The sequence below is a fragment of the Rhagoletis pomonella genome, unplaced genomic scaffold, assembly GCF_013731165.1.
Source record: "Rhagoletis pomonella isolate Grant_MI unplaced genomic scaffold, Rhpom_1.0 Rhpom_scaffold_01898, whole genome shotgun sequence".
NCBI lineage: Eukaryota > Metazoa > Arthropoda > Insecta > Diptera > Tephritidae > Rhagoletis > Rhagoletis pomonella.
The window spans coordinates 15,428-33,202 of record NW_023460452.1 but is presented as its reverse complement, the minus strand read 5'-3'; the positions used below and the strand labels follow the sequence as shown (position 1 = coordinate 33,202).

General features: G+C 35.2%; 2 protein-coding genes across 4 annotated transcripts; both read left to right on the top strand.

The window, feature by feature from the left end:
* Positions 1-391: 391 nt before the first annotated feature.
* Positions 392-4,371, top strand: LOC118752841 (sodium-coupled monocarboxylate transporter 2-like; the record flags this gene model as incomplete). The annotated part of the gene is made up of 6 exons (XM_036487698.1): positions 392-509; positions 1,038-1,105; positions 1,248-1,399; positions 3,189-3,394; positions 3,487-3,905; positions 3,964-4,371. Coding segments are annotated over 6 exons (1,371 nt in total), but the record flags the coding sequence as incomplete, so codon positions are not given.
* A 4,824-nt stretch (positions 4,372-9,195) lies between these two features.
* LOC118752840 (sodium-coupled monocarboxylate transporter 2-like) lies at positions 9,196-17,235 on the top strand. 3 transcript variants are annotated; one of them, XM_036487697.1, is made up of 12 exons: positions 9,196-9,448; positions 11,080-11,239; positions 12,701-12,818; positions 13,767-13,834; positions 13,920-14,071; positions 14,302-14,442; positions 14,501-14,609; positions 15,298-15,678; positions 15,756-15,913; positions 15,959-15,986; positions 16,615-16,629; positions 16,878-17,235. In XM_036487697.1, exons 1-12 carry the CDS (start codon positions 9,225-9,227, stop codon positions 17,184-17,186), a joined length of 1,863 nt encoding a protein of 620 aa, XP_036343590.1. In that variant the 5' UTR covers positions 9,196-9,224; the 3' UTR covers positions 17,187-17,235. The 3 variants fall into 3 exon arrangements, with proteins under 3 accessions (XP_036343590.1, XP_036343589.1, XP_036343588.1); XM_036487696.1 differs by lacking the exons at positions 15,959-15,986; positions 16,615-16,629 and adding an exon at positions 16,459-16,464 and having other exon boundaries at positions 16,838-17,235; XM_036487695.1 differs by lacking the exons at positions 15,959-15,986; positions 16,615-16,629 and having other exon boundaries at positions 16,838-17,235.
* The last annotated feature ends 540 nt before the right edge of the window (positions 17,236-17,775 follow it).

Here is a 17,775-nt window from a genome sequence, read left to right as displayed (position 1 = left end):
CCTTAGGAAAGTATCTGGTAAATAAAGTAATTAGGATATCATTCAAGAGTTTTAAAGAAAACACTTTTGGTGTTTGGTGTTTTTTTTTTTAATTTTCGAACTATCTTATATGTAGTGCGTGGTATTGCAGTTACCGTCAATCGACGAAATAATACACAATGTAAATTAAAAAATTAAAAAAAATCCTGCAACTTAGAACACATATGTCGTTCCAGTACAAGCCGTGACTCCAGTCGAGCAAAAAAGCTGCATGCTCGAAATTTTAAAACCACCACCACAAAGACCTTTGCCTTTTTGGCAATAAAATTTTTTCCTAATTTTTATGATACATACATACATAGATAGATATGAAAATTGCAGATACTACATAATTTCTCTTGAATATTTTCAGTACTTGGAGTTGCGCTTCAATCGTGGTACACGGCAACTACTGACTTTTGGCTTTATGTTTACTTTGTTTCTAATGCTGCCGGTTATCTTATTCATACCCTCTCTAGCTTTTTCACAAGGTTTGTACTTATATGCATATGTATATGTAAATATTAAAATTTTTCTAATGCCGCATTTCCACTATGCATTGAATGTGAAAATTTCTAACGACAAAGTTGTTTAACAAAAAATACCGGTATCATATAGAAAACAATTGTCATTAAAGGCTCAGCTATGCATACTTTGCACTGCACTGCATGGCATGTCGTTTTACTTAGAAATCAAAAATCAACAGACTTCTATATATGTAATGCTTTGGGTGCTTTGAGTAACCGCGTCACCGCGTACACCCGAAGCTCATTTAACAGACTGCTTATGTGACAACTCTCATGCAATGCCAAGTATGCATAACTGAGCCTCAAGTCTGTTTTCACATAGTCTTTTAATTGTTGTTTTAATTTTCCGGCATCCGGAACAGAAGTTTCGACTAATCCGTTTTTATAATTATGATGCAAAACTTTAAGCTCGAAAGGCCAGATATTCTGACATACATACATATGTACATACCTCAATTATTATCACTTACATACCTTTTTATTTTTCTCCAGTCACTGGCCTTAACATACATTTAATAAATGCTGTTATCTGCTCAATTTGTGTTATATACACAATGTTGGTAAGTTTTCGTTGAATACTTTTGTAATTATAAATTATAGAAAAATTCCAAAAATCCAGTTTTAAAAAGTTATTTTTTTGTCATTGACTCGATCTCTAATACAGAAACATGAATTTCACAATATTTATGAATATTTTTATAGGGTGGCATTAAAGCTGTTGTTTGGACAGATGTGGTACAGGCTGCCATTATGATCGGTTCCGTCATGCTGGTAGGAGTCTTGGGTGCGAAAAAAGTGGGCGGAGTGAATGAAGTGTTGAGAATAGCAGCCGAAGGAGGTCGTTTGAGTGTCGAGTAAGTTACATACAAATGTTACGTCCGAAAATATGATAATGTATCTATTTTCATATCAGTGATGGACATACATAAAAAAATTTGTATTTAAAGTACCTTGGTTGGATACTAAGTAGCCATATAAAAACTTGGAGGCTAAATACTTAAGTACTAAGGTATTTAGTAATTTCCAAATATGTAAGTGCTAAACGGTTCACGAAAAGAAAACATAATCGGTTATTTCTTTTTTTTCACCTTTTCAGAGATCGATCATATAATGAAATGAAATGTCATTTTCGGGATATTTTGAAACTCAAAAACTTTCCAGACTTTCTTTCAATTTCTTAAGATTTATTATTTTTGTGGGATTTTTCGTTGTTTTTTTAAGAATTTGGGCCCTTTTTCAGTATTTTTCTCAGTTTTTTTTTTTGTAGATTTGTCGGGACTTCTCAAAGTTTTGGGACCATTTCCTCCCTACTTGGTGGTTTTGTAAACGCGGGACTTTTTCAAGAAATTTTTGAATTTTTTTGGAATCTTGAAGAAATAATTCATGACTTTTCGGTATTTTTTCTGTTATATTTTTCAGAGATTTCTCGGAATTTTTCGGAGCTTTTCGCGGTTTCGTTACTATTTCGGGACTATATAATAATACAACCCAACGAAATTCTACACTAGTTCTTAAATAATTTGTTCCCTAGAATCAGATACTGACATTCAAATTATACAAATAGCTCTGGTTTTTTGAGATGCATATCTCAAAATGTCAAAAATCGTATTTTTTTGGAATTTTTTGAATTTTTGTAGAAAGATATAGACAAGGAATGGAATCTTTTGAAATCTTTTGGCAAAAAATTAAATCTGAAATATGTATTCGTCGTTCGACTTCCAGAGTAAAAAACATAAACCTTTAAAAGATGTTTTCAAAAATAGCAATTTGTTTTTTTTATCAAATTCATTAAAATTTTGTATTAGTACTCCTTTAGAAGCTCGATACGCCTCTCAGAAGTATAAAAAAAATGTATGTATGATTGTAAGTAAGCCTAATGTTTGCGGAACATATCGAGCCCTAACCGCCAAAAATATGTAAGTGACATTTTTTTTTAATTTTTCTTTTGGATGCAAAAATGTTCCTAGCGCATCCAGATATATTTCTGCATCAAAAATTTTGAAAAAAAAATGTCGCATTTAGGGCTCGATATAATTTTTGTTCTTGGCGTCGCATCATTATTCAACTACAAAAGTTCAAAAAATGGAAAAAATGCATTTTTAAACAAACTTTTAATCCCCAAATATCACTCGAAAACTCTGCCTCAAAATGTAGTTGCCCAGTGAAATAAATACTTACATACTAGTAGGTACTTGATTAAATACTTTGCCTTTAATAATCAATATTAAGTAAATACAATTTTGCCCATCACTGCCCCTTAAAAACATTCAAAAATATACAGATACAATTCACGACACGAATAAAGGCGCGCTAATGTTTTGACGGCAAAAAAACGACGCGCTTAAAAAAAAATTACGAAAAAAGACGCATAAAAACTGAGACGAAGAAAGACGCGTAAACATCGATTTATACCTGGCCAAGGACTGTCACTTCAGCATCATTCTCAAATAACTCTTTACGGAATGTACATACTATTACAACCGCAAACATAGTTGACCGCGAAAATAAGTTTACGCGTCTTTCTTCGCTGTCAACTTTGTTAAGAGTCTTTCTTTGTTGAAGTTTTTTTATGCGCCTGTTTTCGTGTCTAGTGACGATATATGTAATGTACAGAAAAAAAACTATTTGACTATCTAATTCCAGCTTCACCTTTGACATTCACACTCGCGCCACTATTTGGAATTGCTCCACCAGCGCCATTATTTTGTGGACTGCCTATGTGGGACTAAATCAGAGTTGCGTACAACGTATTGTGGCATTGCCATCACTTAGCCATGCGCGACATTCACTCATCATTTTCGGCGTTGGTTTCTTAGTGATAATGTTTTTCAATTGCTTCACGGGCATAAGTAATAGAAAAATTTATAATAAAATTTTTTTTTTTTTTTTTTATTTAATGTTCAAACTTGGTATGTACTTCTCCTCTTTTTTTTTGCTCTAGTCATGTATGCGCGCTATCACGACTGCGATCCAGTGCAGCAAGGCTACGTGCAGAAACCCGACAAAATGATGCCTTTCTTTGTGCAAGACATTGCCGGTCATCTCAAGGGTGTGCCAGGCGTATTCATCTCCTGCGTGTTTAGTGCCGCACTAAGCACAATGTCGGCTAATCTCAACGCATTAGCCGGCGTAGTCTATTTCGATTATATTAAGCCACATGTAAAGCACACCGAGAGGAAAGCTAATCTCATCATGCGCGCCTTTATATGCCTTTGTGGCGCATATAGCATCTTTGGCGGATTGGTTGTGGAGAAATTCTCTTCAATATTACAGGTCATATACTCAATAGGTGGCGTAACAATGGGTTCAGTATTTGGTGTATATTTGTTGGGCATGTTGGTGCCACAGGCGCATGGCAGGGTATGTAGCTTCAAACATTTGAAAAAAAAAAATAAACCTGCATTTTGTATATTTTCAGGCTGCCTTTTGGTCTGTCATCGCAAGCATGGTCGCCATGTTCGTGATTGTCATGGGCGCGCAGGGTCGTCTGCACTATAGTGCTTTACCCACCTCGGTGGAAAATTGTCCTACAGCAAACGCAACACTTTCGTCCAATTCTACATCTTTTTACACAACTGCCGCGACTGAAACTCCATCAACGAGTACTGCGACCAGTTTCAACATTTTTGATCTCTCTTTCAATTGGTACGTCATGGTGGGCAATTTTATTGTTTTTCTTGTTGCAATACCACTCAGTTATATTGTGCCGGCTGAGAAGGATTACAAATGGGATTTGAAACTATTGTCGCCTGTGGTGCATCCATTCGTCAAATATGAATTGACACAAACGGAGGAGTTGCCTGAACTTAAGCCAATTAATATTTAAAAAAAAATAGGTAGTAGTAAATGCTGATAGTAATTAAGAAGAAGTACAAATAAAAAAAATGTTCCAATTAAAAATAAATCAACCTCTTTAGGCACCGTCTAATGACACTATCCAACATGGAAATTTCATCTGCTTTAAGGCTAGCCATTTCATATTTTGGGTCGCTAAATTCGAATTTGAATTCAAAATTGCCCTATTACATCAGGCTCTTTAAATATACATACTAACCTAAAAATTCGGGTTTGGCCTACTTTCGAGGTTACTGCTGTGTGGAGTACAAGTGGCATTTTTAATAGAATCTTTATAAAAATATGTATACAATTTTTGAAGGGAAACTTATTATTTTTTAATCCAAAGGCAAACTTTCTAAATGCACTGAAGTTGTTTTATGCCACTGATGTACATTAGACCGTACCGCCTTACTAGGATGTACGGCGATTTTTTTTCGGTACAGTCTAGTGTACATAAATGTTTCATTGTATGAAAAATTTGGTCTTTTGGTATTTGGTTTTTCCAATAGGCTGAAATTTGCTTCAAGAGTATGCGAGTAAGTTCCAGTGCTCTACCTTGAACACTTCCAGATATATGTAGTATGAAAAATTCGGTTTGTATGAGAGGTGCCACGCCCCCTTTACATATCGAAATTTTTTCTAACCTATAACCATCCTTGGGACGTGAGCGACAGGTGTCCGAAATTTTAAAAAAAATCGGTTCAGGCATTCTCGAGCTTTGCGAACACAAAAAAAATCGGCTTTCAAAATATATGTATATTAGTATAGATATGTATAATGGTAGCCGTTTTCATAGTTCGGACTCAACTCAAAAAGCACTGGGTCAAATGTTTGGAGATTATAGCTTGCATATATTTATTCCTTGTATTATAGGCTCAGGAAAACTCACTAGTTGGCGCTGGAATCGAGTTATTCATAAATGTCGTATTCGCGAACCGATTTCATTCGAATTAAAAATGTGTGCTACCAATATGATGAAAAACACGCTTGCGAAAAATGGACTCGCTGGGTGGCGCTGAGGTTCTGGTTAAAATTCATAATGCGTATTCATTTCATGATAATCAATGCATCTGAAAAAAATTGACCTTATACAAAAAAGGGAAATATTTAGAAATCCTGTATGTCTGGTCAGCTTTGGCCCAATGTTTATGTTATACGAATTTACCGTTCAGATGGCTAAATTAAAGATGGAGTTTTATGCTTACAAATAACGCAAAATTATGTAAGTGGTCCTTTGAAGAAATTGCTCGGGGTGGCACTTAGCCAATGTACGGGAAAACTTTTCATCCTGTGAAACAGCAAGGATTCTTATGGGGCTTTCGCACGAGGCGATTTTTCAGGCAACTTTTGCGTTCAACTCACGCAGGGTTGCACGAAAAAGAAGTTGAATGGCTAGATGTTGGCTGGCGACCAACTTTGATGAAAGCGATTAGTTGAAAGGCCGTTCAACCAAAAGTAGAATGCAAAGTTAAACGATGCAAACGCCTTTGTATGGCAAATATTTTAATATTTTGATATTTTTAGCCATTAAATTTTTTTTTTCGTGCAACCCTGCGTGAGTTGAACGCAAAAGATGTCTGAAAAATCGCCTCGTGCGAAAGCCCCATTTGCCCTCCTATAACAGAAAACGGTCATCTATGCTCTGCAGTTTAGTTAAAAGGGCTTTAAATGGTTAGGCTAATATTCTTGGCCTATGTGTGAGGAGAATTATACTCTTAAGTTGTTTAAACCTAAACTAAGGATTTTTACTTTACAGCCCCTTTTTTGCTTTTCAACGCTATTGTTCGTTTTTTTTTCGTACGTTATTTTGATACTGTCAGCAGTAAACCCTTTAACGTTTGGAGAAGAGAACTCAAAATAAACGTTCAGCAGTCTTCTTCCTATAATTTTACTTTGTTTGAATTCCGAAAAGGCAACATGGTCCGAAAAAGAACATATCATAATCTGGCTACACTTAAAACCAAGTTCAGTGTGCCTTGACACTTTTGTCAACTAAAATTAATAGCAGAGTAAATATTTATTAGATTTTCACATGTTGTGGGGGTGTTAATCTTTTACACTTTGATAAACCCGTTCACCAACATTATTACTTACCAGCTTAAAAAGTTCACCGGTGTGTACCTACATGCGTACGTATCTACATTAAGGTGGTCCAAAAAAGAATTCGAAAAAGTAAAGTCGGAATTTTAATACTTTTACGCCATAGGATTGTTCTATACCGAAAAAATGTACCCCTTTCTTTTATTTTGTAATCCAAAAATATTTAGAGGTCGCTCAAAGTTTTCCATGTATATGTGTATGTATTTTATATGGAAAAAAAAACAATTTTCCGTAGAATTGGTATAGAACTCTTGAAAATCAAAAATTTTCGATCGGAAAACTCTGTTCCTCTTCAGGAGATTTCCAATAATAGTACCCAATTGTTTATTTAACAGATTTTTAATAGTAACTTTTTCATAAGTCACGCGAAAACCCAAAAAATTGCAATGGAGGGACCCATAAAAGTTCGTTAGTATTAAAAAATTTTTAAACAATTGGGTATTCTTTTTTTCATATAAAATACATGGAAAATTTTTAACGCTTTGAGCGAACACTTAATATATTTTTGATTTCAAAATAAAAGACTGGGGTTTATGTTTTTTTTTTTAATAGAAAAGTCCTAGGGAGTGAGAGCAGTAAAATTTTGAATTTACTTTTTTTTTTGTACGGCCCTAATGTACAAATGTTTGTACTACGTAGTATCATTTATCTATTATATATTAAAAAGTGTCTGAAGGAGGATTAAAATAAATGCCTACGACCATTGCACTTTGTTGCTCGTCAGATTTTATCTTATTTAAAATAATGGCATTTTCGTTTTTACAAAAAAGTTTGCCCTCTCATCGCCCTCTTCTTAGTGTTTGTGCGTAGAGGGCAAAGAGAAGATTGCATTTTTCGGTAGAAACGTAAGCCCCAATCTAGTGACTGCGGTTGAGCTTTAGCTGCCGGGTGCGTAAAATGTAACCGAATACGGAATTCTAAAGTCTCGAAAATGCGGAGGATAGAATTCCCCGAAGTCAACACCTCACCGTAACTCTGTGACTTTTGCTGAAGATAGAATTCAAAGAATTCAAGAATTTCAAATGAGGAACACTTTTAAATAGAAATGTGGTCACAAAATATTAAATTAAGAAAAGGATTTTATGTGTAGAAGCAACAATGACAAAAAAAAAACTTTTATTAAACTCTCGCCAAATTCAAATAATTCTAAGGCAATATTTAAATAGCTCAAATGTCGAGGAACTCAAAAAGTGGAATGTTGCCTTAAGTTCATACATACAAATTTTCTTTGGCGAAATTCTACACTCATACACTCTTGATTTTTTTTCTTCTCTCCAAAATTGGTGCAGGTAAAAAAATCGGTGATATTCTTGAAAATTGTGTAAAAACTATTACTATTAAATGATAAGTGCATTTTTTTGAAATCCAATATAACGGACACAGTTTTAAAAATGTATTGTATTCGCTCGAAACTTGTTACTCTGAGTTTTTTTGGGGGGTCTTACCATGAATTGTTAAAATTCAAAATGGCAGATAAATTTTTAATGATAATTCAAATGAGTAAAAAAAAAAACTTAAAAAGTCTAGATTATATTCGACCAAACTCAATAAACTTCTAAAAAAAAATCCAAATTTAACAAATACATGGTCAGATTCGAGCGAATTCAATACATTTTGAAAAATTTGTGGGTATGCATACCGTGGAGAAAACTCACTACTTATGTTCTAGTACACACGAATGTAGATATAAATTTATTAAGGGGATTCCCTTAAACTTAAACTGTGTAAAACTCGTAAGTTTACGGGGCTTTTATGGGAACGCCCCCTTTGCGAAATGGTGTAAGTAGGTGCATAAAGTGACTGCTTGACAAATCAACCAGGATTTTGTGAAGCAATTTTTGTTTCGTAGTATTTTCCATAACATCCCGCCATCTTGTCTCTATCACTCTTGGCTAAAATACAATTAAAAGTGCCGCAAATTAGCAGAAAACCTAAGTCAATAGAGTTAGTGGCTGAAATTCATTCATTTTATTCGCGTATTATGCTTTTCATTTATTTTCATTATTTTATCATACGTTTTAGTATAAAAATTTCGGCTCCTCGGCAACACTGAAGTTGCGCATCAAAAATTTGCCTCGTAAATTTACGAGGGGCTCGTTAATAGAGCTCCAAACAAATTTCGAAAGTTCTTTTACGTGGCTCGTAAATTTACGCGCTTTACGAGGTTTTTACGAGTGTAAGGGAAGACCCCTATTTTTTTTTTTTCCACATACTATGTGAAGTACATTAGTATCTATGTATTTAGTACATAAATATGAAATTTCGGCTTTCCTAGATAAGACTACATACATACATACATATGTATGCACATATGCATAAGTACTTATGTACGTATATACTTACATATGTATATCTGCTTATACCCAAGGATTTAGTAAGATAAGAATCCATTTTAATCAGATAAGCTGTGCAGTTATCAAGTATTTAAAGAAATCCTCCTACATAGCATACTTGAGTATATTTTAGCTGTTCGGAATCGCGACTAAACACGTCTGAGCAGCGAGCAGAAACGTAGCGCAGTGAAAGTGAATCTTACTAAACTCGGACACACGCGCGCGCGTACACAAAAGTTAAAGCAGGAATGTAGGCGAACGCGTACAAATAAAGGATATTGTGTGTTGTGGGTACAAGGATTAACTGCACGAAGAAATTTACAAATTGTGTTTAGTTTTCGAAATTATACAAAGTAAAAATCTTACAAAAATGACGACTACTAACACTTCTACTACAATTGCTGCTGTAATGGCAAGCATCTTGGATACAACAACTGTTGCCTCTTTGCCGGCTGGGCGTAGTTTTGTATTCGGCACCGCGGATTATATTGTCTTCGTGTTAATGTTGGTCGCCTCAGCTGCAGTTGGTGTATACTTCGGATTCTTTTCGAAATCGAAAAACACTACCGATGAGTATCTGATGGGAGGCAAACGGATGAAAACCATACCTATTGCTATATCCTTGATCGCGAGGTTAGTTTGAGAATATAGATTGTTCTACATACACATACATATGTACTTTAGACTGCATCACTCCAAATACAAAAAAACAAATCTGTACTGTGTTTCCATTGGAATTATACAATCTAATATATATTTAGACGCCCACCAAAATATTTCGGAAAAATATTAAGATTTACGTAAGCTGGAGCGATTTGAAAATACCCCCAAAAATGGAGTTTTTTATGAATAAAAATAGTTTCTTAGAGTTTTTTTTTTTTAAATCCCCTCAAATGACAGAACGGCTTAAGTTTACAAAATTCGCATAAAAATACTTTTTTAAGTTTCAACGGAATCGTAATAATGAGATTTTCGATGTTGTTCTTTACTTTGTTCAAAGGTTGAATTACGAAAAACTTGAATAACTGAACCAGACCAAATTAAGATTGAGCTTGAAATTGAAATTAAGATTAAGATTGATATTAAGATGAAGATAAAATTAAGATTCCAATTGAGATTAAGATTAAGATTTAGATTAAGGTTAAGATGGAAGAAAAATAAAATTAAGATTAAAATAATGTGGATCATTAAAACAAACATAAAGACAAAGACAAATTTTCAAATAAAACATTTAATATCTTACTTTAGTTAACAAAATTCACTGGTGAAATCGTGAAATTGTTGTGTTGTTTTGCGGAAGCCAATATAAGAATAACAGTCGATACAAGGAATGCTCAAAATAATTTTTTTTCTACTAAGTATATGGGGCGAATTCCTGTTTTCTAACGAATTGCAAATTTTTCAATTCTTACAAAAACCAATTTGTGTCACAATACCTCGAGAACTTATACTTTAAAAAAGTGTAAGTTGGGAATATTAGGTAGTGAATTTAAAAACTTTTAATTTTATACACATAACACTTCGTTTGACGGATCATTCAGGTATTAACTACCTCGACAATTGACCTTTTGTTTAATAATGTGTCGATGTGATGAAAAATGAATGACAGAAAGGAAATATTTGTAAATAACTATTTTTAAAAAGGGGTGCGTCGCCAATTTTTCGTGAACTTTATTGGCTGTAAACTTGTGATATTAATTGAAATGTATATAAGATCCATACAAAAAAGATCACCCTAGCCACTGGCTACAAAACATCAAACTCTTTTTTTCATAATTAGTTTATTTATGACCCAATTTTTGGATGTGTATCCTCATTGAAAGGTATGTTTGAGAGCTATGCATTTCTTTAAGATCATGGAAAACGTTATTGTTTAAAAAATGTAATATTTTATGGGACAATTCAGGTTACTAAAGCGTACTTAATAATGTACACATATTTTAGACTTTGCCGGAGATCCAGCACAGGTTCTAGGTAATAGCCCATTTCCACCAAGAGCTTCACTGCAGTTAAGTGCTCAGATAAGTTCCAATTAATTTCTTACTTTTGCTCTTTTGCCTTAATTTAATTTTACTTATTATTAGCGCAATTACCCCGTTCGAGTTGTAATCTCCTTTTTAAAATAGGCATAAACTGCAGTTAAAGCCTGGTGGAAATGAACTATAAATATTTACCAGCTTGTATTTAAAACGTTAATCTTACTTTGAACTGTGTGCACATGTTGAAAAAATTTTAACTTTCTTTTGCATTTTCTCTCTTTGCAGTCAACTGTCTGCCTTATCCATAACATCAGTTCCAGCCGAGAACTATGCATTTGGCATCAATCAAATATTTCTCATGCTTTCCATGTTCGTGGTAGCGCCATTGATATGCTACGTTATAACGCCAGTATTCTACGAGAATAATATATCCAACTGCTACGAGGTAATGTTTTTAACTTATTCCTCCTTCTTCTTTTTATTCGGATTCTTCTTTTCCTATCCATATTACATTGCCAAGTTTTCGTTTGTCCATCCAGTTTAAAATATAGTAAGATCAATCGATTCCTACCATCAAAAATAAATAAGGATGGGTTAAGGGCCCGCTTTGACAGTGTTATTCCCACAAGGAGAGATTTACTCAAAAAGCTGATTCTCTCTTTCATAACACTTGCTGCTGTTCCTCTCCGTTTTCCACCGTAAACCACAAGACCAGCCCCCTTCCGCGGAGGTGGTGGCAACATAGAGTCACATGGAAAATACGGAATAGCAACCGCAAACTATTTCTACACATTCTTGCCCCTGAAGCTCAACCTCGCAGCAGGCAAGGCCTTAAAACAGATTTTCAAAAGTTGTATCACTGTAAAATGTCCTGTAAAATCAAAAGTCCTCCGTCTGACCGAGATTTTATCACGCCACGCCCGCACTCCCAACGCAGCGTTAACACCCTTCCAAAAATCATTGTCTCATTTCAAGAAGCATTCAGTAAGGACAAAGCCAATCAAGCCCCTGAGGCCAAGGCGGTCATTGGCAGATAACTGCTTACTGTCAGAATAAAGAGAGAAGTCGATCCGTATACACAATAACTTGAGCAAAAAACGAAACGGTATTGAATCAGGTGGTAACCACGCATAACTTCCATATAGCGGTATTTTCCGCCAAAACCGGATCCAAATTGTTGGAAGTTGGAATGCGATGAATTTTTACATAAAATAATACAATTATGAAAAAATTCTGTATCTCAGTAGCCGCTTGACCAACAATTGTTGAAAATGTTTGAAATCGCATAATAACCACGCCCACCTCTCATATAACGGTAATTTACAGATATACGAAAACTGCGATAAATTAGTGACTACCGACGCCCTTTCACTCAAAATCGATGTTTTTGCAGTAAATCATAATTTTTTGGAAAACGGGCGTGGTATCGCCCACACACAGTGCCTCGTTGAGGGAGCCGATTTTGTCAATAGGGAGCGGGAAAACTGTTTTCTGAGCAAACTTTTTATTATTTAATCATGGGTATATATGTATATGCATCTCGATAACCGGTTCATCAATTTCTACCAAACTCGGTACAGTTATTGCACTTGGTACAAAATAGGAATTCGTTGAAAATTTTTGAAATCGTACTAAAATTTCACCCACTTCCCATATAATGAATACTTGATCCAGTAGAAGTTGTGCGCATATTAGGTTTGCTTGCCTAGGATCTACGATCGATATACCCATTTTTTTACTATTTACCCAATTTATTTTTATATTTTTTTCATTTTTAAATACCTTGTACGTAACCTGTCCTATCCTGAAATCTATCCATACATAAATTATGTATTACTATTCTCATATTGACATCATTTTAAACACAATTTTTTATGCTAATATTTGTATGTATATATTTTTACAGTATTTAGAGAAGCGTTACAACAAACTCACTCGACAGCTAGTCACCTGTACATTCATTTTGAATGCTTTCCTCCTGCTGCCCGTCGTTATTTTCATTCCATCAATGGCTTTCACTCAAGGTGCTTAGAAAATGTTTAGTTTTTTATGCATTTCTACATACATATGTATGTATAGGTACATGTCAAATCGGCCAATGGTTGGTTTTTGGCTAGAATGAATTTTCTAAAGTTATGCAAAATTCTAACTTTCACAATTTTGGGGATATTGAGGGCTATAAACAAAATTAAAAAAAAATCGAAAAATAAAAAAATTTTAGAATTTTGAAATTGAAAAAATCGAAAAAGCAAAAACTCATTAACATTTTTGGCACAGTCTTTTTATACAATACCTCCGACTGATCCTAAAAGATGCTGAAATTTTCAAGTAGGTGTTTTTTTTAAGATAGCAATTTTTTAACTTTGAACAAATTTAGTTTTGCTAAACAATTTTCATATAATTCTGATTTCTTTTTAATTTATAATTTGTTTTCAAAGTTCAGAAATTCATAACGTAAAATACCACCTTGATCTTTTAAGATCAGTAAGAGGTATTGTATAAAAAAGATTAGCCAAAAAATTATATACGTTTTTTTTTAATATATATTGATACATATAGTCCCAAATATCACTTTTAAAACCATTGTTGTATTTATAATAGTCTTTGAAATATTTAAAAAATAAACTTACACTAGTGAAATTTTGAACTTTCGGAAAAAACATTTTTTTTTTGCAGAACTCTTGGTTATATGATAAAATAAAAGTTCTAGCTTAAGTTCATCGAAATCAAAAATGGTCGATTCCAACCATTGGTCGAATTCACATGGACCGACAAATGCATATATGTACATATATAATTTGTATGGATGTACAGTGGCGAAAATATAAATTGCACTTTGTTATACTAAAATTGTAAAACTCTATACTGCAAAAAAGCTTGATAAAATGCCTCTTCCCTATTTACGTTCTCGCCACCGTATCTTGTGTATCTTGCTTGCTTTTTTTAAGTTAAAATTTTTTGTTCCTTTATAGTGACTGGAATGAATATTCATGTTGTCAATGCAGTTGTGTGCTCGATATGTGTTTTTTACACAATGCTAGTAAGTAAAGTTAACTGTTAATGCTGCCGATCTTCAAAATAATGCTTTGCCAATTTCCTGCCTTACATTTAATCATTACTTTTAGGGTGGCATTAAAGCCGTTGTATGGACTGATGTGCTACAAGGCGGCATTATGCTCTCATCTGTGGTGTTAGTGGGCATTTTGGGCACCTTTAAAACCGGAGGACTGACCAAAGTTTTTGAATATGCCTCAGAAGGTGGACGCATGGATGTAAAGTAAGTATCAAAGTAGGCAAATGAGAAATATGAAAGAGCATACATACTCAATAAAGGTAAACAACTAGACGAAGATGAAAGCGTTGATATGAGTAGGATTCCGCATCAGTGTGCGGAGGCCTAATATCATAGGTTTGATAGAGAATGTTCACTGCGACCTTGGGTCTATTGTGCCCTTAGAACTCTGGTGCATCCAGTATTTTTATACTCTATTTCTCACCTTTCCACAGCCTCTCTTTGGATCCACGCGTACGCATCACATTCTGGAATTCATTCATATGCGGCACCATGATGTGGACCGGTCATATTGGCCTTAATCAGAGTTGCGTCCAACGAATCGTCTCCTTGCCATCTTTGAAGCATGCGCAAAGGTAAGAAACAAAAGGTTTCTAATTGATAATTCTTAAATGTCTCATCATTTACGTGTAGAGCACTTTGGATAGCTGGCATTGGCTTTATTCTTGTGATGGGCTGGAACTGTTTCATCGGCATTGTGATGTACGCTTACTACCATGACTGTGACCCAATCAAAGCAGGCGTATGTATAGTACTTTTCTTCACTCCTGTCTTTCATACAACTATATATATACATTAGGGTGGTCCTTAAAATCAAATGAGCGATTTTTCTCAGTCTCACCCCTTCAATCGGTAATACCACGGTCACAGATATCACATACAAATTTTGGTCCCGATTGGAAATGGTTAAGTCGTATCGCACAGGGGCAAAAATTGAGACTCCTCTATAGAGACTCAAAAAATTAAAATAAATTTGTTTGCCAACTTATACCCAAAATCGATACTACCGTACTCGAAGATATCACATATAAATTTTGGTCCGATTGGAGTCGTTTAAGGCGTGTGGGGTCAAAGACCAGTTGCATCTAAGGGCTCAAAAATTAATTTTTTTTTTCATTCAATGCCCAAAATCGATACTACTAAAGTCTAGGTTATCACATATAAATTTTAGTTCCGATTGGAGTCGGTTAAGACGGATTCATAGGGTAATCTGATTTTTTTGACCCCTGACCCCTGTGTGCCACGCCTAAACCGACCCCCATCGGGGCCAAAATTTATATGTGATTTCTTCGTCTATAGTTGCATGGACGCAGGGATTGAGGCTTAGGTAGTCTGATGTAAAAATTTGTTTCCTACATTTGAGTACCACCCTAATGTACATATACATATATTCGTTTGACCTCTAGCTTGCTCCTCTCCTCTTTCATTAGCTGGTCAACAAGCCGGATAAAATGGTGCCATTCTTTGTGCAGGACATCATGGGTCACCTAATGGGCATGCCCGGCCTCTTCATTTCCTGCGTCTTTAGCGCTGCGCTCAGCTCCATGTCTGCCACGCTAAATTCCATGGCTGGTGTAGTTTATTTCGATTATATCCGTCCGCGCATGAAGGAGTACCACACAGAGGCGCGCGCCAATTTCATAATGAAATTAATTATTGTGGCAATGGGTTGCTATTGTGTGGCTGGCGGCGCGGTGGTGGAACATTTCGACTCAATCATGCAACTGGTCATAACCAGCACTGGCATCAACACCGGATCTGTGGTAGGCGTTTTTCTGTTGGGTATGCTGGTGCCACGCACCAATGGCAAGGTGAGTTGTTGCTACGTGTAAATGTCACTTAATGGAATGAGAATCTTATATGATCGTATGTTTTTCCGATGTCAAAGGTGGCGGTGGCTTCGATTATATTCAGTGTAGTAGGCATGTTTTGGATTATTATAATTGGTCAAATGCGTGCCAAAGAAGGTGCCGTACAATATAAGCCATTATCCAGCAGTATTGAGGGATGTGCGGCACACAATCTACAAGTGGTGATGGAATCTATGTAAGTTTAGTATATTTATGAAAAAAGTATATATGTGGAGTAAAGATCAGAGAATATAACACTCCGATATGGTGTTAAACTTTCGATCGTTATCGCGTAGACATCTTTTACATTAAGCAAAGTAGAATGGATAATTAGCGAAGTGGCACGAGTCCCAACTTAGCGCTCGCGAAATCAGCTGATCTAGTCTTAAAATATCATGAAATCGCGTCTATCTCTTCGGAATATGTCTAGGCTCGAGTTTAATGGAAACTGGATGGTGCATCGGGTATCTTATGATCAAAAGTCACCGATATCACTAGTGAAATCTAAGCAGCTGCAAAAAATAATGCTCAATTGATTCCGAACATCGTTCTTTTTGCAAGTACTTTCTTAGATCAGGAAGGCAGACAGCAATTTTCAGATTTCGAGACCGGTTTTTGTAGTTGAAGAACTTTTTATGTTTTTAAATATGCACTCTCTCTATGGTCGTCGCTGATTTTAACCTCACATTTCTCTGTATAAATCATATGAAAATCTTCGCTCCTTTTACGTCATTTGGTCAGACGTAAGTACGTCCAAGCCTCTCCAAATGGGCCTTACGTCTCTTACAACATGATATATTTTAGCTCGCATTTTCTGCTTCAGAGGCTATGTACCTGGTTGGGTGAGGAGTTTCTTGTACTAAACAGAACGTAATCTAGATATGTGATTATGGGTAGACGACATTACTCCGAGTTACGCAAAAATACTAGCAGCGAAGTTCATCTTACTTCGATTCAACCCTAGTTATATGTACATACTTGCATACAAACCGATCCTCAGATATTTTCCGGGCTACTTTTTCTAAACTGGTCGATAGCCATTAATCTACGGAATTCTACAATTACTATGGGTAGTACCAATTTTTTTTTTATTTCAATATCTTATTTTTATTCTCTCCAGTTCCACCACGAACGACCTTGCACTACAAATGCTCCCTCAGCATATCGAAGAGCCCAAAGTCACGACAGCTTTTGGTAGCAATCGAGAATTTTCCATTTATGAGATATCCTTTTATTGGTATAAGGTAATTGGAGTTCTACTCGTTTGGTTATTAGCCATTCCGCTCAGCTATATTTGGCGTCGCGATGAGGAGGAGAAATTCAATCCACATCTTTACTCGCCATTCATAAGACGTTTTCTTGGGAAACGCTTATCCGTCGAAATGGAAGAGCTACCATTGAAAACACCAATTCCAATGGATGAGCTGAAAAATGATCTTGAAACAACTATCTCAATGGCGGAGAAATAGATGAACCACAGTTGGAGATAATTTATGTTATTTTTAAGTTATAAACCACTACTGCGGCAATAAATAAGTAGTTTTATTACCTTAGACATACATATGTAATTACGAGTAAGAAAATAAATAAAATACATTTTAAATAATCACATAGAGTAGAACTCCCCAACCAGCTGTTCATTTAGAAATTTCTACATCAATTCAAAATGTAGAAATTAAAAAGCAACGGGGTTTTGGTTTTTGACGTTGTATCACGAAAAATAAGTGACGAATGTCGACGACTCAAATAATTCGCCCACCATCGTCTGAGTCTCTGGGAAATGAATGATTTACTTTAATTTTTTTGATTCTTTATGAACTTTAGTATGATACCATCAAGAAAACGGTTATCCAAACAAATACGCTCTAATTTTCTACCAGACAGCTACTTTCTCCTCATTAGCTCTCATCCAGTACTCCATGAACTTACAGGTTTTTACCCGAACTTGCAGGAAGTTACAGAAAGAAAGATCCCGTACTCTAAAATCCTGTAAATGAGAGCGATTTTTGGAGAGTTGTGTAGAGAATGAAGTTACAAGCAGTGATCGGACTCAAAAAA

Excerpts from the sequence above, each read along its gene's own strand:
- LOC118752840 (XM_036487696.1), top strand. The coding sequence starts at position 9,225 with ATGGCAAGCATCTTGGATACAACAACTGTTGCCTCTTTGCCGGCTGGG. Across the intron at positions 11,240-12,700 it reads ATATATCCAACTGCTACGAG|TATTTAGAGAAGCGTTACAA; the intron begins GTAATGTTTTTA and ends ATATTTTTACAG. Across the intron at positions 14,610-15,297 it reads GTGACCCAATCAAAGCAGGC|CTGGTCAACAAGCCGGATAA; the intron begins GTATGTATAGTA and ends CTCTTTCATTAG.